The sequence below is a fragment of the Cordyceps fumosorosea genome (assembly GCF_001636725.1).
Source record: "Cordyceps fumosorosea ARSEF 2679 chromosome Unknown scaffold_2, whole genome shotgun sequence".
Lineage (NCBI taxonomy): Eukaryota > Fungi > Ascomycota > Sordariomycetes > Hypocreales > Cordycipitaceae > Cordyceps > Cordyceps fumosorosea.
In genome coordinates, this window is record NW_017387302.1 from 1,626,561 (window position 1) to 1,649,837 (window position 23,277).

Consider the following 23,277-nt stretch of genomic DNA (forward strand, 5'->3'; position numbering starts at 1 on the left):
GCGTGTTGTGGCTGCAGTGCAGTGCCGGTGGCTGGATCCGGAAAATTAACGTGGTGTGCGATGACGGTGAAACAGCTGACTTTGCACGCCGGCCCTGATGTTTATCGCGGTATATCCAGCTACAATGACGCTACTAACGTTGGAGGCTCTCGGCAATGCCCGGATTTGTTAGTCTGGGGGCGGCGATGAAACCGTTGGGTTCATCATGAGGAACAGCCTCTGTTGGGGTTGTGATATATTAATTCAATCAACTTCTTGTTTCTGTAATATAAACAAGAAATCGTTTTAAATAGCCTTGATACTGTCATGTCCACAGTTACTATCAGGGTCCTGTCATGTTATTCGACTTGCCAGTATAAGAGCGAGCCATCATCCGGCTGAGCAACCTCTCTCGGCCAAGGCACATGTCGTGTTGCTTTTTCAGCCAACTAACTAATCACGAGTCTTCAAATTTCGTTGCTCGCCGGCAAGGCTTTCCTCATTAGAGTCTTACGCGGAAGTGAGCAAGGATCCTGGAAATCCGGAAGGCAACTTTGCGGAGCACCCGGTAATTTCTGGATCCAGGAAAGCTGTCAGGAACGGGCCTGAGCGGCCGTGAACCCAGCAAGTCTGCGGACCCGGTTCCACGCGAACTCGTGCGATTTTTTCACAACCGTTGAAGAGACATGGAAACTTTTCAAGGCAAGCTCGTCTTGCGGTGGGGGTAGGCGGCTGGCCTGATGAAAAAGTCGTATGAGTTTGGGAAATTTTCTAGCAAATCCGGAGACGGGCCGGCATGGGGCCCTTGTCTATACCTTGTACGGCTCCTCCACGTGAACTCGATAGGTTTTGACAGCTCCGGGGTGACTCGATATATAGGAGGATACTAGCTGGTCGTCCATTACACGGAAATTGTTTACATCGATGCCTGTTTGAGGGGGCCAAATTCAAGTTATTGCTTTCGTTGTTCATTTGGTTCTGCTTGTCGGTCAGTGCAGTTAAAGCCGTACGACTCACACACACAATCGACTGACTAGATCACCAGCCATGAGAGTAATCATTGCCGGTGCGGGCGTGGCGGGCCCAGCCATCGCCTTTTGGCTCGCAAAAGATGGCCACGACGTCACACTGGTCGAGCGGTTTCCCTCGCTTCGAACCGCCGGTTTGCAAGTCGACTTGCGCAATGAGGCGATTGAGGTGGTTCGCCGCATGGGCCTGCTGCAAACCGTCCGGGAGCGGTCCGTCCCGGAAATGGGCACCATCATCGTCGACTCCAAGGGTCAGGAAAACATTGTGCAAAGAAAGCTCGAGGTTGAGACCGAGAGTGGCGTACAAGGAAAGACGAGCGCCTACGAGATCATGCGCCGCGATCTCATCGAAATCCTTCACGACGCGACAAAGGAGAACGTGACATACCGTTTCGGCCTGTCTGTCGACCACTATCGAAACATCAAGGGCGACGAGAACAGCGAAGAGGGCCCCAAGACGGACAAGGTTGAGGTCACGCTGTCCGACGGCAGCAAGGAGATGTACGACCTGCTGGTCGCGGCCGACGGGCAGGGCTCGCGCATCCGCAAGCACATGTTCTTCTACCGCCCCGAGGACGACGATTCGCGGTGGCTGGGCATCTTCTCCGCCTACTACACGCTGCCGCGGCGCGACTACGACACGAGCTTCTGCCGCATGTACCACGCGACGGAGCGGCGGCTGGCGATGACGCGGTGGCACCGCGAGGACCAGGGCCAGGTGTACCTGATGGCGATGAGCAACACGGAGCGGTTCCGGCGGGCGCTGGACCGGGACGTGGCCAGCCAAAAGGACGCGTTCGCGGCCGTCTTCAAGGGCATGGGGTGGCAGGAGGAGCGTATCCTGCACGCGCTGACCGACGCCGAGGACTTTTACGCCGACGAGATGCTGCAGCGCCGCAGCACCGCGTGGTCACACGGCCGCGTGGTGCTGCTCGGCGACTCGGCGTACTGCGCGTCGCCGATCGCGGGCGTCGGGTCCAGCATGGCGCTCATCGGCGCGTACGTGCTGGCGGGCGAGCTGGCGAGCCCCGAAGCGCTCGCTGCAGGCCTGGCTGCCCATGTCGACGTGGTCCATCAAGCGGCTGCACGTCGCCGAGTGGGTGCGCAGCAAGGGCCGCGGCGCCCAGCCCTGGGCCAAGAAGGTCCGCGACCAGCGCTGGCTACTGCCGGACTACCCTGAGATGTGCTGGCGCCGCAGCCCGTCGACGGCGCGGTCCTCGCTGACGGACGACTCGCGGTCGCGCTCGCTCTGGTCGCCCGGCGCCGGCGCGTACAGCTCGGCGTCATCGGTGACTGGCGGCACCGCGGGGGATGACATTTGGCTGCCGTCTCACGAGCTCCGCGAGCAGCCAGAGGAGGAGGAGCGCGCAGAGGTGGAAACAGTCAGGGCCAGGCCGGATTGGCCCCTGGCCACGATTCCATCTTGTTCGAGCTGTTCGAATTGTTCCAGAAAGATTGATGTGTTATAGACTCGGGTTCATTCTTTATTAGATGGTAGATAAAATTTTCGGTTTCATTTGTTTGAAAAGACGTTGAGGATATTTAGATGTTTAATTTTACCCTAATTTTAATTCCAGCACGCCGTTTGCAACCCAGTCCACACTAGCCACAGATCTGCGCCCCCTAACAGCCACCTCCAATGACGACACACATAATTCATCATTCAATGCACCCAGCTTTCTGCTGCGCTTTTGCATCTTCAACTTCATCCTCCGCTCAGCTTTTGCTAGCTCCTTGTTTCTAATTGTGGCAGATGATTCGATGATTTAATCTCTCATCTTGCCAGTTCCCTTTTCCTGTCTCTCTTTAGATCACCGTTTTCTCACATTTCCATCCGTCACTCCATACTCGCCACTCAGCCTTCAACCCGCTCGTCTGTTCTAACAGTGATGGCGGTCCAAGCCACTATCGCCCGGATATCCTCGGTTGCGCTGAGGATATGCGCTATCATATTCTTTCGATTCGTAAGTCTCCTCGCGTCTACGACTTGCTCAGATTTTTCCTTCCTTTCCATTCGCTGACTTTCGCATAGTTTCCTGTATGCAACCTGGTGACCAGATAGGGGGATGTCTGCGCTAACATCCACAGGCTCATTTCCCGACCTTTGTTTTCGCCGCCTTCGCCATATACGTCCCCGCGTACCTGGCCACTTACCGAGCTGGCCCAGAGCTGCAAGTCGTAGAGGACAAAGTCGACGTCGTTATCAAAGAAACCACCCTGACTCCTGATGATGGCACTGGTGCTGCTATCGTCGCCGATGAAGTCGATGTAGAGGAGAAGGTTGTCCTTCGTGAAAAGCCCGTCTCCAGATGGAGGATTCTCGCCTATGGCGCCCCGAACCCCCGCGATCAGCTCTCATCCATCCTGACTTTTCTCATCAACGGCATTTTTGTTGCCCTCACGGCGGATGCATTGTTCCGCGCGCGCATCCTTTACCCGGCTGACGATCTCTCATTCGTCCGGCTGGGCTATGTTTCCAATGACGAAGCCAAGATGCTTCTCCGAGAGCCCGATCAGACGAAAATGCCCGTCACGGTTGAGGTTCGCATTGCTGATCCTCAGCCCCCGTTTGAGGACCCCATCTGGCGCCTGGCTGGCGGGTTTCGGTCGACCGCCGATGACACTGATTTCACAGGCATTGTCACCATTCCGTTGAGCTCCAGACATCCTCGCTGGTACGAGTATCGCACCTCCAACAATCACACTGGCCGCTTTCTCTCCGCTCCCCGGCCCGGTCAACTATCTGAAAAGACGGATGGCAAGTTCACCTTCTTGTCTACTTCATGCATTCTGCCGCGTTTCCCGTACAACCCCCTCGACCACGCTTTGGCTATTCCTGGTCTGCGCCATCTTGCCGACAAGCTTCCTAGCCTGAGCGCCCAGTTCATGCTCTTCCTAGGTGACTTCATCTACATTGATGTACCAAGCCGCTTTGGCAAGTCCATCGATGAGTACCGCATGCAATACCGCCAGGTCTACGCTTCTCCGGACTGGGCACCAGTTGCCCAGAATCTGAGTTGGATTCATGTCCTTGATGACCATGAAATCTCGAATGACTGGGATGCAAGCAATACAGGCGTATACCAGGCCGCCTTGGAACCTTGGACCACGTATCAGGCAAATGTGAACCCTCCCAAGGCTCTCCGTGCCGGCACCAGCAATGTTCGACGCCAAAATGCCACCTGGTACACGTTTGCCCAAGGCCCGGCCAGCTTCTTCCTCATGGATACCCGCAGCTACCGCTCGCGCAACAAGGTGCCTTTCGAAGATGAGGAGAAGACCATGCTCGGCGCTGAGCAGCTGGAGGACTTTCTCGCCTGGCTGGCCCGCCCCGAGCCGCGCGGCATCAAGTGGAAAATTGTAGCCTCATCTGTCCCCTTCACCAAGAATTGGCCCGTCAATGTTCGGGACACATGGGGTGGCTTCCTAGTTGAGCGACGCAGAATACTTGAGGCTATGTGGGATGCCGGTGCTCGCGGTATGGGTGTTCTTGTTCTTTCTGGCGATCGCCATGAGTTCGCGGCTACCAAGTTCCCTCCGCCTGAAGGTTCCAAGTGGCCTGCCTCTGCTGCTGCCCACGAAATATCCACCAGCCCTCTCAACCAGTTCGCTTCTCCGTTCCCAACGTACAAGCAGACTGATGAGGAGGATGTTAAGTTAAAGTGAGTATCATTTTTTTCTGGGCCAGCGAGTGCATTGTTGACTTTTTTTAGATACATTCCATCCGGCTCTTCCAAGTTTGGAGCTTTCACTATTGAGAATATCGAGGGCGACAGCTCGCTCCACTACCAGCTCTACGTGGATGGCAAAGAGGCTTGGAACACAACCCTTGTTGCCGCTAAGCCTTCCAGCAATAGCTCTGGTTCCATTTGGGATTTTCTCAAATTTTAGTTTTGATCTTCGTTTTCCCCCTTCCAAAGTTTCTTGTATGGATCATGTGGCGCTGGGAGTTTCTTGTCGCTTTATCGCCCATTTTTTATACCAAAGGGCATTACGATACTGGCACTGCCTTGCTCAATTACTATTTTATAATCTGATTTTCTATAATTTCGATACACTTCTATGTCTTTAACACAACCTACTTCCGTTGGTCCTCTGCGTGTAAGTCCCGTAGATCAAGGGTTCGGGTTACGGTTCAACCCATAACTCACCGCCTTCGGCGCCGCCCCACTACGAAGAAAGTATCCGGCAAAAACAGCTTTTTTTTTCTGGCTCGGAAGTGCAGACATTGTTGTAGCCTCATTACATATATTGCCATTATTAATAATTCAAGGCAATTTTCAGAAATCAACATGGCCGGCCCATTCAACAAAAAGCGCCCCATGGGCGGGAAGTTCCAGAAACCCATGAAGAGACAAAAGCGCGAACGGCGTGTGCAAAAAGAATACCATAGCAGCACCGAGGACGAGGAAGGCGGCGATGACCAGCAGCAAAACTTTGACGCCGTCAACCTGCTCGACTCGGACGATGACATTCACAATGCCAAGGCCGACGACGTCGGCGAGGACGATCGCGGCGACGCGTCAAGTTCAGAAGACGAGGCTCCGCCGAAGAAGGCCAGCGGCGCCAAGGGCAGCGCAAAGCTCAAGGCCAAGATGCCCAAGACGCTGGCCACAGACGATAAAAGCGACGTCGAGGAGGGTCTACCCGAGCCGGCGGACAACGATGACGATGACGATGATGATGAAGATGAGGACCTAAACGACGAGTTCGACCTGGGCGAGGATGATGACGACGACGATGAGCAGGGCGGCTCAAGAAAACCCAAGAAGCGCAACGACCCGGCCGCCTTCGCCACGTCACTGTCCAAGATCCTGTCCACCAAGCTGTCCTCCTCGAAGCGCGCCGACCCCGTGCTCGCGCGCAGCGCCGCCGCGCACGAGACATCCCGGGCGATGCTGGAGAGCGCGCTCGAGGCCAAGGCGAAGCGGCAGCTGCGGGAGCAGAAGCGCAAGGCGCAGGAAAAGGGCCGCGTGCGCGACGTGCTGGTGGCCCCGGAAGCGGAGGCGAGGTCATCATCATCCGCTCCGGTGATGACGACGGCGGACATACTGGCGACGGAGGCCCGGCTGCGCAAGGTGGCGCAGCGCGGCGTGGTCAAGATGTTCAACGCGGTGCGCGCGGCGCAGGTCAAGTCGAGCGAGGCGGAGCGCGCGACGCGGCAGGCGGGTGTCATCGGCATGGGCAGGCGCGAGGAGAAGGTGAATGAGATGAGCAAGAAGGGCTTCTTGGACTTGTTGGCGTCGGGGGGCAACGCGCTGAGGAAGGGAGCGAGCGCGATTGAGGAGGCGTAGATGAGGAGGAAGGGGGTTCAAAACGCATACTGTATATAATGAATTGTTTTTCGAGCCATGTCTTGAAAGAAGGTCAGGGAATGACAAAGATTGCTCAAGTCACGATATTGATGGGGTTGTCCTGTGTCATGTCTCACAGCGTTGACTTATTAATCTGATAGAATAGGGAATCTCTTTATATCTGTTACAGTGTCCCATATGCACATCCCATTTGTATGCCACTTTATCCCTCTCACTCGTCCGTCCGAGCCTCCACAACCTATCCGTTACAGTATTGTACATGGTTTTGCCGCGCCCTATGCAATTATAAAAAAGAAACAATATGAACAAAAGTCCCGCGACGTAAAAAGAGAAATCAATTCGATCGCCGTGCTTTTAATCTACCTCCCCGACCGTGCGTCGTCCGCTATTGAAAGTCGCTGGCCTGCAGGTTCCGCGTCATGGTCGGCAGCTTGACGACGAGGCCGTCGAGGTCCTTGGTCATGATGACCTGGCAGCCGAGGCGGCTCGTCTCGGTGAGGCCAAACGCCAGGTCGAGCATGTCGTTCTCGTCATCCTCGGGCTCGGGCATGGCGTCGAAGAGCGCCTCGTCGGTGACGATGACGTGGCAGGTCGAGCACGCGCAGGAGCCACCGCAGGCGCCCTCCATCTCGAGGTCGTGCGCCTGGGCGATGTCAAGCAGGTTGTCGCCCTCGGCGACCGCGAGCTACATGCGAGCGCGAACGGGTTGACGAGGAGGGCGCGGGCAAGGAGGAAAAACTCACTCTTCACCGGGCTTGGGCGTGTGGACGTGGCCATGGCGGTGTACCCCCGTCGTCGTGAAGGTACGCTTGGTCAGCGTCGCGGCCGTCCAGCCTGACGAGGAGGCCACCGTTGGCCGAGTTGTCAGATATGATGAGGTGGAGGAGGGTCGGGGAGCGATGACGGCGCGCGCGCAGGCCGGCAACCGTCGGCTCGTGGCCGCGGAGAGCCTGGCGATGCTGGTCGCAATTGTCCGTGTGGCCGACATGGGGGTATATAGAGGAGTGAAGGGAGGTGGGACGGATGGAGGTTGGTCGTTTTGTTGTGCGCGGCGTGATGATTCAGGAAGCTCTGGGTCGGTCGTTGAGCTTGCCTACGCCAGGGAGCGTTTTTTTTTCTCCCCCCCGGGCCGCTACCTTACTCAATTAGCATCACTGCCATTGGCTGTAGCCGATACGGCGCTCTGGAGAATTAAAGTGGGTGCCCTTCTGCCCCGAGAGCCTCGATGTCCGAGGCAGGTAAGAGGCGTTCGTCTGGGGCACATCGGGACTGTTTCTAAATGTGGACTTGAATCGGGGTTTCAGTATGGAAAATCCATTGTTTATTCTCCAAGTATTTTCCGGGCCCTTTTTGCATTCAATTGCTCTCGCCGTGTCATGACTGAGGCTATAACTAGCTCCGCATTGCTATATGTGCGACGTTCTCGGTGGTATAACCTTGCAATTTAATTTCTTGGAGAAAACTCCGAATTGGAGATTTTCCGGCTACTCTTAAGGTTGAATGTTGGTTATACGTAATATGAATGCATTAGGATATTCTATAGCTACTGCCAAAAGCTGCCAAGCAACACCTATCCTTGCTTCGATCGGGCAGCTTACACAAGTCTAGTCCTCCATTTTTCAGCTCTACAATACAGTCATGTATTCATCATATGATTGTAGTTCGAGAGACTGCTTGGCTGTTTTGTGCAGAGACCCGGGTTTCCACTACGTTGCAAAACCAGCGAAAGAGCGAGGCACCTCGGCTTGGCGTTCGACAGGCTAGGATAACTAGGGTATCTGATTGACAGCACCATCACAGATTGCCTTTTTTTTAAGCTAGAATAAGATGAGAGGGGAAAATCTCCGTCGTGCCCTGCTCTTGCCCTTCTTGGAAGTTGCGTAAAGGCTCGGCAAGCCTCCCATTCCCGCCAACTTTGCCCTGTCAGCGGGTTGGCTGGTTTCCGTAGCCACTTATAGAGCGGGAAGGGCGCACGAAAAAAAACTGTTCTCGATTGCTCTGCCAAGCATTCCCCAAGTAACTTTCTTTCAATGGTCCTTCTTTTTTAGGCAGTTTGGAAGAATGAAAGGCATCGGGGTCGAGTGTCCTAGCTAATATCGGCAGGTAACATTCTTGGAACTGTTCCTTGTGACGTTGATCGTGTAATCTTATGAATCTACGCTGGAGCAGGAGAAGATTGATAGGCTTCATTATCGTCGCTAATACGTACTGCCAATCGTTTGTAGCTCTCGGCAGTTGGGATTCGAAGACTTGTCATATTCAGGATCGTGTATATAAGCTGTTGAGCTTGCCGTCTCAGCCCGACTCTAGAGCAAGTCGAGCATCAATCCCGTTCACAAGCACTCAGCAACTACTTCTAACCTACAATTGTCCTCTTTCATTCGTCATGCTTCTTTCTACCCGCATTCTCACGGCTTTGGCGGCCGCTTTGCCGCTGGTTGCAGCTCTGCCACAGCAGCCTAGCAGCGATTACTGCGCCTCCGACGCAGGTGAGAACACTGTCAATGTCCACAAGAAGCTGGTCGCTGGTGAGGCTTCTGTCATGAAGAACCTCGAGACCGGCCAGGTCAACCTCCTCGAAGCCGCCGGGCTTGATGCGTCCTCGATCGCGGCTAGGCAGTCTGGCAATACTCCCATGGTCTTCAACACCTACGTTCACATCATCCAGAGCGCTGCCGGTACCTCTCCTGCTAGTGGTTACATCAGCGTACGGACCCTTCATTAAAAAACAAACAATTGAATGCGCTGACATCTGTTGAGAATACAGAGACAGCAGATTGATGCCCAGATGAGGGTTCTCAACCAGGAGTACGCCATTGCCAATGTTGCCTTCAACTACGTCAACACCTCGTACACGGTCAACAGCCGGTGGGCAAATGCCGCCTACCCCGGTGACAGCATTGAAAGTGAGATGAAGCCTCGCCTGCGCGTCGGCGGACGCCTCGATCTCAACCTCTTCTACATCCCCGGTTGGAGAGGCAGTGGTGTCTGTCGCTTCCCCAACTGGATCGGCCGCAACGACGAGTACCTGTCCATCGATGGCTGCATGCAGGCCAGCGACTCCTTCCCCGACGGCACCAGGAACCGTCGCGGATTCTTGACCGTGCACGAGGTCGGACACTGGGTAGGCCTCCTCCATACCTTCCAGGGAGGATGCAACGGTGGTGACCAGGTGGCCGACACCCCAGCCGAGGCCACTCCCAACCGCGAGACTTACTGCCCGACCAACCGCGATACCTGCCCGAACCATCCCGGCTATGACCCTATCGAGAACCACATGGACTACTCCCTCGAGTAAGTTGGCGTCATTCATTTGCATGTCCTGTTCGTAAAGTACTGATTGGATGTGATAGGTCGTGCAAGACTGGTTTCACTCGCGGCCAGGCTGAAAGACTCCGCCAGATGGTTTTGATGTACCGCTATGCCAGAAACTAAGCTGGCTCGGGTATCTCATTAATCCCACCTTGATCCAATTGGGCAGAGAGTTTATGCTATGTTTGGGGATTTAGAGGGGGTAGATGTATTGGTTGTACGGTGATGTACTACTGGGAGGATCTACGGATTGTACATATGTACATAGCATGTATATAGTTTGGATCAATTTTAAATTGTAGTTGACTTGAATACTGTCTTGCTGTCTTTTCTCGTGTGTGGCCTGTATTTCTACAGTCCTTCTCGTTATCATAGGCCCTCAGACCGTTGTAACACGCAATCGGGGAAACAATTACAAAATTGACTGATTAAACAATTTTAGAAAAAAATCATCATATTCTGTACTTTCTACTTATATGTAGTATATAGTAAATTCACACATTCCCAGTTAAACGAATTTCATGCGACAAGGATTGTCGCGTCCGGTGGCTGGTCAAAGTCGCGCCTGTAAATTAACCTGTCTAGCGGTCTAGCGGCTCTGGCCAGCCGCCTGCCATACTGTACCTCTCTCTGTATTCATTCCCCAACTCGCCACTACAGCCCAGTTATGATTTCATTTCCTCTAGCAGGGTGCCACTCAAAGCTTTTATCTCCTCTTCCCTCCCATCACTCCATCTCCCTCATCCCACCATCCCATGAGGTCTCTCCCATCGTCTCCGAAATGACGAGCCACGGTAATGGGGTCAATCCCCTGCGACCATATTACATCCGGCCCTCGATCGGCGAGCGCGCAGAGCCCGCCGCTCCCGGGCCCAAGGCCTTCTCCTCGGCCTCGGCGCGCAACGCGACCGCCTCGTCGGCCGTCGCCACGACGTCGTCCCGCTACGCGAGCCGCGCGCGCGACATGTTTGGCGATCTCGACTACAAGGGCTACATGGACGACGACGTGCCGAGCATGGCACGCAGCGTCAAGGAGCTGCTCGACGATCTCGTGTGGAAGTACACGTCGGTGCTGATGGCCCAGCCGTTTGAGGTGGCCAAGACGATTCTCCAAGCTCGCAACCAGGATGAGAATGCGCTACTGTCGGAGTCAGTGGAAACAGAAGTATTCGGCATGTCTTTTTCGAGCCAGGGCCTAGGTATCCCTGAGGTACGTATCCCATTATGTTTATGGTGTGTGACCACACTGACACCATCGGTTCCAGCACGATTCCGACTCGGAGGGTGATGAATCTACCTTCTTTACATACAACGGCCCCGATACGCCCGCGAGCACAACAAGAGGCGGACTTACCGAGCGTCGCGCCTCGCCGCTCACCTCCCCAAAGCCCGTCAAACGCCGCCAACCCGTCGTCCCCGAGCACTACATTCCGCTGCGCCGACCCGACTCCGTCACCGAAGTCATTGGCCATCTTTGGCAAAAAGATGGCGCCTTTGGAGTCTGGAAAGCTTCCAACGCCACATTTCTCTATACTGTGCTGCACTCACTACTAGAAAACTGGTCCCGCAGCTTCCTGAGCGCCATCTTCAATGTACCAGACCTCGGCCTCAAGGAGGATATTGACCGCATCATTGACATCGCGACACCGTACCCGTGGGCGTCGCTGTTTGTCGCCGCCACCGCGGCCGTCGTTACCGGGCTTGCCCTGGCACCCCTCGACCTTGTGAGGACGAGGCTCATCATGACACCCAGCAGCAAAGGCCCTCGCCGCACCCTGGCTACGCTGCGCGCTTTGCCGTCGTACTTTGTCGACTCGATGCTCGCCATCCCCACGATCCTCAACTCGCTCATCCACCCGCTTATCACCCTCTCGACTCCTCTGCTTCTGCGCACCAAGTTCTTGCTTGACAACCAGGCCTCGCCCATGACCTTTTCCGCCGCCAAGTTCCTCGCCTCGACAGTGGCCATCCTCGTCAAGCTGCCGCTCGAGACGGTTCTCCGCCGCGGCCAGATGGCCGTGCTATCGAGCCCCGAGTACATCCGCGCCCTCGCCGGCAAGGACCTCCGCATGGAGACCATCGTCCCCATCGGCCCATACCGCGGCGTCATCGGCACCATGTACCACATCACCGCGACCGAGGGCTCCAGGACCATGCAGCTGCAGGCCCCGGTCAAGAGCAACCGCAAGGCCTCCAAGTCTCGGCCCCAAACACCGCTCGTCAAAAATGGTCAAGGCCTCGATGGCTTGTGGCGCGGCTGGAAGGTGAACTGGTGGGGTCTTGTCGGGCTATGGGCTGCCAACGTCATTGGAAACGGAGGCGACGGAGAGTTTTGATCCATTTCCCTCGGCCGCCACCTGTACTATTCCCTTTGTTCTTCCTATTCTTGCTGCCTTTCCGGTAGACCATCTTATGGTGAGGCGTTTTTGCTTCCTTCTCTGATACTGTTGTGTTGCAGATCTACAACATCTCTCTCCTCTACGACGAATTGTTTTATGACAAAACATGCTATGATATCCATCTCTATTTTTACCCCAAAATGTACAACTACCATAATACACAACTTTTAGAAGCTTTTCGTGTCTCCTATTTCTCTATTTCATGTTTATATGTCATCTATACCGTGAATACGTGACGAGTGTACGAAGACAACGGGCTACTGATACTGAGGAGGTTTGGACGTGTCGACCTTTTTTATGACGCGCGCCGGGTTTCCCACCGCCACTGACTCGGGCGGGACGTCCTTTGTGACCACGCTGCCGGCGCCGATGACGCTGCCGCGACCGATTGTGACGCCCGCCAGGATCGTCACGTTGCCGCCCAGCCAGCAGTCGTCGCCGACGGTGATGGGCCCCCCGCTCTCCGGGCCGCGCGTGCCGTTCCGGACGCGGTAGTCGACCGGGTGCGTTCCCGAGTAGAAGCTGACGTTGGGCCCGGCCATGACGCGGTCCCCGATGGAAATGGTGCACGTGTCTATCCAGACGCTGTTGCTGTTGATGTAGACGTTCTTGCCGAGCCTGGGGGAACGTCAGTCTTGCTCAGTCTCGGCCGCGTCATAGTAGGAGGATATGGGGTCTCACTTGATGTTGTAGCCGTAGTCAATCTTTCCAATGGGTCGGTCTACCCAGGCAAGGTCCTGGAGAAGCTCCTCGTCTTCCTCTTCTGTGGGTGCCGCCGGTGGCAGAGGGGTCTTGTCCTGGGTAACGCTGGAAATTTCAGTGCTGGATGAGTCGGCTAGAATGAAGCTGCACTCACTCGTTCCAAAGTTCGGCCAGCTCTCGGCGAGAAGCATCCTCTGCCCTGTTGAAGCGCTTGTAGGCAACCTCGACCCTATTGCGGGCCGCAATCAAATCCGGCGTAAAGGCATAGTATAGCTCACCAGCGGCCATGCGCCGGAGATTCTCCTTGGGATCAATTGGCTTGCCGTCTGCTGACGTAGCTGACATTGCTTCCGGCACTACAGCTTCTTGTAAACGCTAAGTTGTATTGTACCTAAGCAGCCTCGAGTCGGAGCAACCAGCACCACCCACACTACGACCATGATCCATGATGCGGGGCAGCGTGATTGCTCTCGAGCTAATCGAAGAGATCTGAGAAATACGATTCTTGGGCTTGTAAAGATTGATTTTCAAAGCAGGTCGTACTCTTTGAAATTTTCAAAAAAAAAACACAATCATTTTTTGGAGTTTATTTTATGCAACTACTCGGGCAATGTGGCCTTCAAGCCATCTCCTCAAGTGGCGTCGACGCGATCTTTGGAGAACCATAACGCGAGTCGAGTCAAGCCGATTGAATTTTCAGAATGCTGCAAAAGTCCAAACCTAAATGTGTGCAGCATTTGAATGTTCATTTATGCATCTCTACATATCCATAAAAAGAAGTTTTGATAAGATATACTGTAAACATAGATACTCATGCTACCAATCACGTGCATGACTCCTATCAACTTTCGCGCGCCAAGGGGTCTGCAACTTTATGGGACCACAAACACTTTCTGGCATCACAAACAGCATCAATCTGCGCCTTGAAAAGTTGCGCCCTGTGCAACACCACGGCATGCTCGCGTAACAGCGGTGTTATAGACGTCCAACTATACGCGCGGGAATTGCTGAAACAAAAACCTTGGCTCGCGTCGGCCCGCGCGACCGCTGGCATCGATGGACGCAGCACCGAGCACCAAGCCTGGCGCAGGCCCGGCGCCACGCAAATACAAAGCCTCCGATCTACCATTGCCCTCGGCAACACGTGCGGCCATCGAGTCTCTCGCCCACGCATTCAAAAAAGAGGGCGCGTATGACGATATTCGCAGACAAGTATGGGAGACGTTTAAGACGAGCGACTACGAGGCGCAGATCACCAAAGCGATCCTCGAGGTCGCTGGCAAGGAAGTCGAGCGAAATCCACAGCAGCTGCTCACCCTTGATCGACGTAAAGCTGCCGCCCTGATCGACGGTGCGCTCGAGCGCTCTGGCGTCTACCACAAGGCCGAGGAGGCACTCGTCGAGCTGATCAACGTCGGCGCCATCGAAGAGCGTATTCGTGAGATTCGCCGAACAAAGATTGGGCCTGAGGCCGCTGAGTTGGAGAGACTTCGAGGCGCCAAGACCGACGAAGAATACGCGGCCGACACGGCGGCCCGGCAAGCCGAGCGCACCCGCATCCGAGACGAATTACGACGAAAGGAAGAGGCGATTATTGAAGAGAAGCGCCGCATAGCGCAGGAGGAGCGCAAGAGAGAGGAGCGGGAACGGGAGCTGGCAGAGATCAAGCGGCAAGATGAGCGTGACGAACGCAGACGCAAACGCGAAGCGGAACGCGAAGAGCGAGAACGACTCCGAGACCTCGAACGCGACAAGCGCCATAGGGAGCGCGAGCGCAGGGATAAGGAGCGCGAATCGGAGCATAAAGACAAGGGCAGAGATGATGATCGCGAGCGAAGCCGTGACCGCGACCGCGATCGAGATAGGGATAGGGATAGAGACAGAGACAGGGACAGAGACAGGGACAGAGACAGGGACAGAGACAGAGACAGGGACAGAGATAGGGACAGATCTCGCCGTCGCGATACGGAAATCCGGGCTGTGGAGAAAGAGCCCAAGGAGCTTTCCAAAGAAGAGCTCGAGCGCCTTGAGCAAGAGGCCTTGGATGATCTGATTCGCGAAAGCCGCTCCACGCACAGCCGACCAGAGGTCGAGATTGACTCAGCACTTGCGCCACCACCTCGCAAAACCGCTCCCGCCTCCGCAATCGACCCTATACGACGCGAGTCTGGCCGTGGATCGGTTAGGGGCGACTCCAGGACACGCCGCGACAGAGGGGAAGGGGACTCGTCCGCGCCGCGTGACGAGCGACGAGTCAGCCGCAGTGCATCCCGTACGCTCGACCGAGAGACCGACAAGCGACGAGACAGGAGCAAAGATAGGAGCCGCCGCGATCGCCGCTCCAACTCGCCCCGGCGAGAGCGCAGCCGCTCGAGAACGCGACGAGACAGATCCCGCTCACGGCTCAGGCGCGATGAACGAGACCGCAGCCGGTCGCGTGCGAAGATTGCGGATAGAAGCCGCTCACGCCGCCGGGACCGCAGCAGGTCGCGCGCCAGGACGCCACCGCGCCGTCGGGAGAGGAGCCGCTCTCGCGACAGACAGGATGACCGCAGTGCCCGACGAGACCGCGACCGCAGCAGAAACCGCGACGACAGCCGCGCCAGGCGGGATCGAGACCGCGACCGCAGCAGAAACCGCAGTCGTTCCCGTGACAGGCCTACAGGAGAGCGTTACGACCACTACGACCCTCGAGCGGCTGCCGCTGCTCGTTCGCCTCCGCGCCGCCGTAGCAGGAGTCGCGATCGTGACCGGGACAGAGATCGCGTCGATCGCGACCGAGACAGGGACCGCGGCCGCGACCGCGACCGCAGGAGCCGTTCCCGGTCGACACACCTGCGCACGGCCTCGGCCACGCGCGAGGAGCTCGAAGCGATCAAGCTCGAAGAGGTCAAGAAGCGCGAGAAGGAGGCCAAGGCATATCTCGCAGCACAAAAGGACGCGAGGGCCAAGGGTCTCCCCATTCCTGGCGTCGATGACAGGCGCCGCGACGAGCGCCGATCGCGCAGTCGCAGCGCGGAGAGGAGCTCTTTCCGCGACCGCGACCGGGATCGGGATCGGGACCGGGACCGAGATCGAGATCGCGACAGGGACCGGGACAGGGACCGGGACCGTGATAGGGACAGAGACCGTGATAGAGATCGGGATAGAGACAGGGACTGTCGCGAGAGGGATAGGGATAGGGATAGGGATCGTCGTGACAGACGAGAGAGAAGCACGTCCCGCCGTCGTGACAGGCGAGAGCGCAGTCGAAGCAGGCGACGAAGCCGCAGCCCATAAGCCTTGGAGCATGTGCAAGATCAACTGTATAATAGGATGCACAGGAGGGAGCTCGTTTAATCACAAAGGCAGAACAATAATAAAGAGCTACTCACGACATGATATCGAAGCACAGGGGCCACCATTTCCTGACGCGCTGGCGTGAGCATGGCTCACAGGAGCTCCTCTGTCGTCTTGCATCATATCAAGCCATAGGTTGATACGTGAGTGGATTGGGTCGCAATGAAGGGTAATGAGTTTACTTCATGTGGATTGGATATGTAGGGCCAGTAGCTTCATGCTTAGTTACTGTATCTCCAATTTCATACTATATGAAGCTGACTTCCATAATAAGGAATCAAAGATTATGTCCCCCAGTCGGCAAGGTGGACAAGCAAGTGGCTTCATATGTCGTTCAAATAACCCAACAAAGCGGCTTTAGATCAGAATATAGACTGCCTAACAGTGCGGCGTCAACATTCGCGACTTTAAAAACCTATTCACATGTATAGGGTGAGCTGTGCCCACACAACCGCTCCCCACCGCGAACTGGGGCAGCATTTGGGTAACAGTTCTTTCATCAACAGCCGAGACCTCAGTTTATACATGTGTGCGCAAAAAAGCATATTCAGACCCCCCGGATCCCTCCACGGCAGCCACCAGTTTATCTTCCCCCAGGACAAACCCGGCTTGGAATCTTGAACCGCGCATGACTGGAAGACAGCAGCGAGCTGCGATAGTTATTCGAGCCTGCAGCTCAGGTACTCCGCCCTCCCTCATCAGCCCACTCTCGAGCGCCAAAAGCAAAAATAGTGCCAAAAAAGAACAGATGCAAAGCTCGGAGCCGGGATCGAACCGACGACTTCAGGATAACTGGCCAAAGGGGGATCGTGAAATCCCATGTCTTCGCTGCAATCCCGTACTCTACCACTGAGTTATCCGAGCCAAGGTGGAGTCGGGCCAAGCAATTGTGCACTATACGCGGCTGCAACAATGGCACCAGCAATTTGACTTTGGGCGCGAGAGAAGGTCTGGGCTCGTCATCTGCACCTTGGCGACAAGGAAAGTTGCCATTCCCGTGGATTTATGGGCATATAGCTTTGAAATAGCCTTGCTCCTCGCTGCCTACCATCGCCACGAGCGATGTATGATTGTTCTAAAAAAAAAGAGAGAAAGAATAGAAGATGCGGATGATGTATAACAGAAGCTTCCGGTTTTCCCGATCCTACATAGCTGGCTCATTCTAGGGTGTGTGGGGCGTAGAGGGGGGACTTGCAGAGGTACCTTAGCACCAATATAATGCGTTATTGCTAACCGATTACCAAGCTCGGATAACTCAGTGGTAGAGTACGGGATTGCAGATCCTGAAGTCGTCGGTTCGATCCCGGCTCCGAGCTTATCAAAAGTTGTTTCTTTTTTTTTGATCTTTGGCCCCAACCAAGTCAATTCTGTTTCTTCCCCTTGGTCGGCTGTTTTTTTATTATTATTAATTTCCTTCCTTTCTCCTTTTCATTTTTCTTTTTGTCTGTCGACTGTGTCGCATTCTTGTTGCTCTCAACGTAGTCCATGCAAGCAAAGCACGGCTTACAACCGATGTGATGCGACTTACATACATAGCCAAGCCCATGAGATTTAAGTGTTCCTGCAACCGCTTCCAAGCCCGGGTACTTGCTCCGTCCTTTACGTTCTTTTATATCAACTCGAAGGAGGAGACAGTGGTGTCAAGAACCCTCGTGAATCATATTGCTTACCCATACAAGCTTGGCGCAGCACCTACGACGGCATGCTTTGAGCTAAGCAATGCGATGCAACTTTGTGACCAAGCTCGCCCATCTGCGGCCTTCCACAGCCCCCCTCCTTAAAGAATCGTTGCTTCATCACACTAGCGGTCTTTTCATGAACCTGTGATTGTTTAATCCTTCTCTTCCAGAAAGGATAAGGCTGATGATCCAGCCCCCTCATCCCATGCCACCGCTTCTGCAGCCGAGACATGCATGCCCCAATCCTCTTTCCATTTCTCTGCTCAGTCTCCTTACGCCGCACGCGTCCTAACCATGTCGCAGCTCTGTGGTGCGCTTCTACTGGCCGCCGCCGCCGCCGCCGCCGCCGCCGCCGTCACGGGCGCATCGGCCGCTTCCTGCCACGGCTTCGCGGGTACCTGCGGCCGGGCCATTGCGCGCAACGGCACGTCGGGCCACCCCGGCCCGGATATGCTCGTGTACGCGACGTACTGCTTCGATCAGGCGGGCGAGCGCAACTACAACCCGACGGTGGAGATCAACACCTGCCTGTCCAACACGTTTGGGCGACTGACGCCTGGGACCGGGTGCGTTTTCTTTTTCCTTTCCCCTTTCAGCTGTTGCAGTTTGGGATGACTTGAGCCAAAATTGCTCCAATGGAAGACTGACAATGAACAGCTTCGCGTATAGCTGCCGCGACTTTGGCATCGACCCAATCGCCTCCGTGCCTAATGTTTTCTACGCAACGTGTGCCGATGGCAAAGGCAATGAAATGAAAACGCAAATCGATCTGAGTATGTACAAGACCACCCTCCCTCCTCTCTACCCTCTGCTAATTCAGAATTAGACCAAGTATTGTGTAATATTAACGGCAATCTCGCTTGCTTCTGAGTACATCCTATAATTACATATCTCCAGATTGCTTCATCTTTCATCATGTTAGCCGCCGTAAATAAGGATTTTCCTCTTCTATGCTTCAATAAATCGCTTGATTCTACACCAAAAAGAAATACCCCATGGGGTGATAAAAAAGACAACCATAGTCCAAACACCAAATTTCCAAAATCAAGATACCTAACCAGATTCCTTGTATTCCGTAGATCTAACCAGTTCGTCTAATGCGCACCTAATGAGGTGGGGATGGTGGTGGGCACCGAGTTTACCCACATGCAGAGGACAGCGATAACGAAGAGCAAGCCAACGACGGCACTGCCGAGAACAATATAGCGTTTGGTAAGCAGGCCGCCACGGACGCCACCGGGCGAGCCAGGGACGGCGCCATAGGAGTTCATGGTGGCGGAAACGTAAGCAGTAGTGTTGTTGTAAACCTTGACGACATTGTCGTAGCCGAGGGAGTAGTAGGTGAGGCCGAGGAGGGCGATGCCGTAACCGACAGCCTGGAGAAAGGTGATGGGAGTCTTCCAGATGACGACGGAGACGGCGACAAGCAAAATGGCCTTGAGAATGCCAGTCAAGGTTAGAACGAGACCGGACGTCTTGCCAATGAGAAACACGCTGGCAATGTTGAGCATGAAGGCGACGCTGGCGTTGAGAAAGAGCATGGTAAAGCCGGTGTTGACGAGATCTTCGTACTTGAAAGTGCTGACTTCGGTGAAGAGGGCGACAAAGATGTTGAAGAAGGCGCATACGGGGGCATAGTAGTAGAGAGCAACCAGAGGGTCCATCTTCATTCCCTCGGCCGTCAGCATGACCTGGATCATGACGAGGCGAATCGCCTCAAAGACAATACCGAGCATCTGGTAGATGAAGCCGATCATGGAAAAGTTAATTTCGCCAAAGCTGGCGACGGCGACGCCAACAACAATGACGAGAATGTTGAGAAACTTGGCGAGATCGGGCTCGGCGACGCGGAAGATCCACGACGTGAAGAGGACGGCGACGGGGGAGCCGGCCTTGAGCATTTGAGTAAATGCGACGGAGAGGTAGAGGTAGACGAGGTTGGAGAAGACGAGGGAGCCGGTGTAGAGGACGCCGATGGGAACGATGGTGCGGAGGTACATGCGGCCGTTAATTGGGAGAGACTTGCGGCTGTCAAGGAGGTTCGTGGTGCGGGCGAGGATCTGGGTGGCGGCGGTAGCAAAGACTAGATGCCAACATGTGAGGATAATGGCTGTGAAGGTTAGCGGGATGATGCGGAGGCAGTGGTCGGCGCGGAGGGACGCCGAGGCAAGACGTACGGTATCCTAGAATTGGACGTTAGCATGGAACGAGACACGATTGGAAGGTTGCTGCGACTGAGGCGCGCGTGGACGTACGGAAGCCGGCAGTGTCGAGTAGCCATTTGTTAAAGAGAATGGTGGCATTGGAGAAGAGAATCCAGTTTCTATAGAATAGAGATATCTGTATCAGTACCACGATGCGGGGAGCGGGAGCGGAAACGGGCGTGACCAAGAGCAGGGCGAGGGAAGACATACAGAATGAAGAGCGAGGGGTGGAGGCCCGAGGCAGCGGCCGGAGCAGGAGCCTTTTCGGCCGTGGGAAGCGGCGTGTCGCTAGATGAACGAGGCATGATGACGGGCAAAGATTCGTGAGGTAGTAGCGATGTGCGAGGAGCCAAGAAGATTCGCGATGATGTGCGTATGCGCGCGATGGGGATCTGCGACGAGGCCCAGCTTTTTTTGGTGACTTGGTCTCTTGTTCTCGATCGATCTGAGAGCAAATGGCGTCAGGTGTAGATGTGATGTATGAATAAAGTAACACGACAAGACGAATCGAATCGAAGCGGCAGCAGGCCGATGGGAAGAGCAAACGAATGTAGAGATGGGCAAAGAAAATAGAATGAAGCTGAAAAAGAAAAAGGGGACTGTAGATAGGAGATGGCGGCGCGTCAGGTCAGGTCAGGAAGGAAGGGCTAGACTAAAATAGTGCGGACAGAGTAGGGGAAGAAGGAGAGAGAGGTTCAGCCGAGAGCAGCGGAGCAAGCTAGTCGTCGTTTGGTGTCGCGAACGGCACAGCAGACAGGCTTGTTTTGACAGACGGAGAGACCAGAGACAGAGGGAGGGGCAAAGAAAAGGGAGGGAGAGACCCCTGGATTGAGGATTGAGGCTGGTATGCTGCTGACTTGACTGGCGGAGGCCGCTGTGTGGGCTTGGACAATTTTTTTTTGGCTTCTGCTAGCTGGGCCTGGCTGGGCTGCTGCTGGGCCTGGCTGGGCTGGGGCTGGTCTGGGGCTGGTCTGGTCTCTCTGGAAAGTACCGACAAGGCTGCGTGGCGTCGCTTCTAGGGTATCCCTAGTGGTGGGGGGGAATGACAGGCAGACTGATATAGACAAGGTTTGCTGATGACAACACGCTGGCAAGGAAGAGAATGCAAAAAAAGAAAAAAAAAAAGAAGAGATGGAAAGATGAGTGCAAGGGACCATGAAGGGATTATATATTACAGTGGAATTTATGCCATGTTTTGACATGCCCCCCTCGGCATCCAAACCCGTCCCTGTCATGTCCCTGCCATCTCCGCGGTCTGTGTGGCTGATGGGACCAGCCCCGGCAGGGGATTTGCCTCGCTAGGCTGCACCCTTGTAGGGCATTTCACGGCTTGCAGCCCGCTAACAGCCGCATGCGCCACACCTGTCCGTGAGCTCCGTCGACGTCGAGACTGGCGCTGCCACCGCAATGCCATCTCGTATTTGCCCTACGCTCGGATGAGGCATTAGTGCTATGTTGCAAAAGAAGCCTTTTCTACTCCTCGGTTACGCGTCTCAGCATACGAAGATGAAAAAGCGTTCGATTTAATAAGTTTCTGGCGTCGGGTTGTCGCCGATCTCGATATGCTGCAAGCCAAGCGTTTCAAGTAAAAAAAGAAAAAGAAAAAGAAAAAAAAGAAGACACAACTAGACTTGAAAAATGCTACAGTTTTCCTTGAAAACTAGACCATTAAATCATCTAGTAACAGTTTTTTGCGGAGGTGGACTTTGATGCGCTGACGACTTGGAGAGAGTATCACCGTATGTGCAGCACCTTACCAACTATATCATAATTCGCATAATTAGAGCCGCTGAAGAGTTTTTCGCATACACCAAGAAGTGCGCAACAGTTGTCCGAATTCGTCTATTGTTTCGCATGGAACTGCTGAACAGCGGTAGTTGGCATGTTGTTCGGCATAGCAACTGTAAAACAGCTTAAAGACAGAAAAAAAGCGGCTTGAAACACAGCAGGTAGCCATGCTCTTTTCAATGCCACGTAGAACCCGCGCGTTTGCTGCTGTACATCATGCATCATGTGACGCAATTCGTTACCCCTCCGCTTGCGCCTTCGTCCAAGGTCGCCGTCTACCTGAATGGCCTGTATTGACTCGTCGGGCATGTAACTACTCGACCCTTATCAGACAGAGCCTCAAAGATTGTCCTGAATCGCAACCAGCTGCGCGACTCGCCTCCGAAACTGGTCACAGTTTCAACCAGCCAATGGAGCGGCTTTCAGGAACGAGCTGTACCCCCAGCATGTAGAACCATAGTGGTCAAAATTGGGTAGAAACAGCACGTGTTCGACGCCGTACGTGGGACGATGCGGTCGGTCGGCTACACAGGCGGCAGGTGCGGCTCTTATCAGATGTCAGCGTTTATGTTGCACAAGTCTGTTCGACCCCTCCTTTGCGACAACACAATCATTTTTCCCAAAGAAAACCACAATGAAGCATGGAATGCGCACATGAAAACGCAGAGCGATACGCAAAACACCTGGCTTACAGTGCACTGGCCCTACCCAATTCTTTGGATTCCCCGTGGGATGGACACCCACACTGGGCAGTTGTATGTACCGACAAACAGAACTACCCAAGTTTCTAGGGCATGATGTCCTTCCCATTTTCAATATGACGTTGTTAGATCGTACCAGGCGCTAGTAGAAACAACAATTCAAACCCCCGATTGACCAATTGGAGGCTATATATACCGACGTTCTCTGCCTCATCGATTCATCCCATCTTTCCTCTCCATCACTCAACCACAATTTGCAACAAACACACTACTTATCCAACCATCTCATTCTCCACATTCAAATAAAACACAGCAAAGAAAAAAATGGCTCGCTTTACTACCATTTTCATCACCACTCTCGCCGCGGTCGTTGCAGGCAACCCCGTCAGCAGGGCCCCCGCCGTCACCGAGGCCGCCCACCTCCACCAGAGGAACACTGCACCCGCCTCGACCCAGAGCGGTGTCGCACCGGGCTGTACGTCTTCAAGCGCCGAGCAAAAATAACACCAACATGCACGAATTTACCCTAATTGACTTTTTTTTTCTTTCATCATTCAGGCTCTTCATGGACTGAGGTCAAGAGCGGCGACAATTGCGGAAAGATAGCCACCGCAGCTAGCGTGCCAGTGGCCAGCATGTAAGTGAACCTCGGAAAAACAGAACGGTTCCGACATACACAAGCCCCGGATGCATGGTTAACTTTTATAAACACGTAGTCTTGCATGGAACAAAGGTGTTGGGGCAGAATGCAAGACGCTCATGCTCGGATACGGCGTCTGCATCGGCGCTCCGGCGGGAGCCGGCGGCGCGGCCGCTACCGCCACCGGAGGA

The 23,277-nt window shown here is 54.7% G+C and overlaps 9 protein-coding genes across 9 annotated transcripts; 6 read left to right on the top strand and 3 right to left on the bottom strand.

The window, feature by feature from the left end:
- Positions 1-1,026: 1,026 nt before the first annotated feature.
- On the top strand, positions 1,027-4,898 carry ISF_01676 (alkaline phosphatase family protein; the record flags this gene model as incomplete). The annotated part of the gene is made up of 5 exons (XM_018845283.1): positions 1,027-2,010; positions 2,042-2,389; positions 3,040-3,045; positions 3,096-4,669; positions 4,721-4,898. The coding sequence occupies 5 exons, from the start codon at positions 1,027-1,029 to the stop codon at positions 4,896-4,898; spliced, it is 3,090 nt and encodes a 1,029-aa protein (XP_018708049.1).
- Positions 4,899-5,299: 401 nt separating this feature from the next.
- Positions 5,300-6,301, top strand: ISF_01677 (DUF1665 domain-containing protein; the record flags this gene model as incomplete). Its single annotated transcript, XM_018845284.1, has 1 exon — positions 5,300-6,301. The coding sequence occupies one exon, from the start codon at positions 5,300-5,302 to the stop codon at positions 6,299-6,301; it is 1,002 nt and encodes a 333-aa protein (XP_018708050.1).
- Positions 6,302-6,707: 406 nt separating this feature from the next.
- Positions 6,708-7,099, bottom strand: ISF_01678 (2Fe-2S iron-sulfur cluster binding domain-containing protein; the record flags this gene model as incomplete). Its single annotated transcript, XM_018845285.1, has 2 exons — positions 6,708-7,007; positions 7,073-7,099. 2 exons carry the CDS (start codon positions 7,097-7,099, stop codon positions 6,708-6,710), a joined length of 327 nt encoding a protein of 108 aa, XP_018708051.1.
- Positions 7,100-8,708: 1,609 nt separating this feature from the next.
- ISF_01679 (metalloprotease MEP1-like protein) lies at positions 8,709-9,757 on the top strand (the record flags this gene model as incomplete). The annotated part of the gene is made up of 3 exons (XM_018845286.1): positions 8,709-9,029; positions 9,090-9,616; positions 9,676-9,757. 3 exons carry the CDS (start codon positions 8,709-8,711, stop codon positions 9,755-9,757), a joined length of 930 nt encoding a protein of 309 aa, XP_018708052.1.
- Positions 9,758-10,415: 658 nt separating this feature from the next.
- Positions 10,416-11,970, top strand: ISF_01680 (Mitochondrial carrier domain protein; the record flags this gene model as incomplete). Its single annotated transcript, XM_018845287.1, has 2 exons — positions 10,416-10,844; positions 10,900-11,970. 2 exons carry the CDS (start codon positions 10,416-10,418, stop codon positions 11,968-11,970), a joined length of 1,500 nt encoding a protein of 499 aa, XP_018708053.1.
- Positions 11,971-12,290: 320 nt separating this feature from the next.
- On the bottom strand, positions 12,291-13,080 carry ISF_01681 (acetyltransferase; the record flags this gene model as incomplete). The annotated part of the gene is made up of 3 exons (XM_018845288.1): positions 12,291-12,651; positions 12,715-12,840; positions 12,890-13,080. The coding sequence occupies 3 exons, from the start codon at positions 13,078-13,080 to the stop codon at positions 12,291-12,293; spliced, it is 678 nt and encodes a 225-aa protein (XP_018708054.1).
- A 711-nt stretch (positions 13,081-13,791) lies between these two features.
- ISF_01682 (hypothetical protein) lies at positions 13,792-16,014 on the top strand (the record flags this gene model as incomplete). The annotated part of the gene is made up of 1 exon (XM_018845289.1): positions 13,792-16,014. One exon carries the CDS (start codon positions 13,792-13,794, stop codon positions 16,012-16,014), a length of 2,223 nt encoding a protein of 740 aa, XP_018708055.1.
- A 2,033-nt stretch (positions 16,015-18,047) lies between these two features.
- Positions 18,048-18,579, top strand: ISF_01683 (Cyanovirin-N; the record flags this gene model as incomplete). Its single annotated transcript, XM_018845290.1, has 2 exons — positions 18,048-18,319; positions 18,411-18,579. 2 exons carry the CDS (start codon positions 18,048-18,050, stop codon positions 18,577-18,579), a joined length of 441 nt encoding a protein of 146 aa, XP_018708056.1.
- Positions 18,580-18,847: 268 nt separating this feature from the next.
- Positions 18,848-20,262, bottom strand: ISF_01684 (integral membrane protein; the record flags this gene model as incomplete). Its single annotated transcript, XM_018845291.1, has 4 exons — positions 18,848-19,836; positions 19,931-19,936; positions 20,009-20,076; positions 20,168-20,262. The coding sequence occupies 4 exons, from the start codon at positions 20,260-20,262 to the stop codon at positions 18,848-18,850; spliced, it is 1,158 nt and encodes a 385-aa protein (XP_018708057.1).
- Between the last annotated feature and the right edge of the window lie 3,015 nt (positions 20,263-23,277).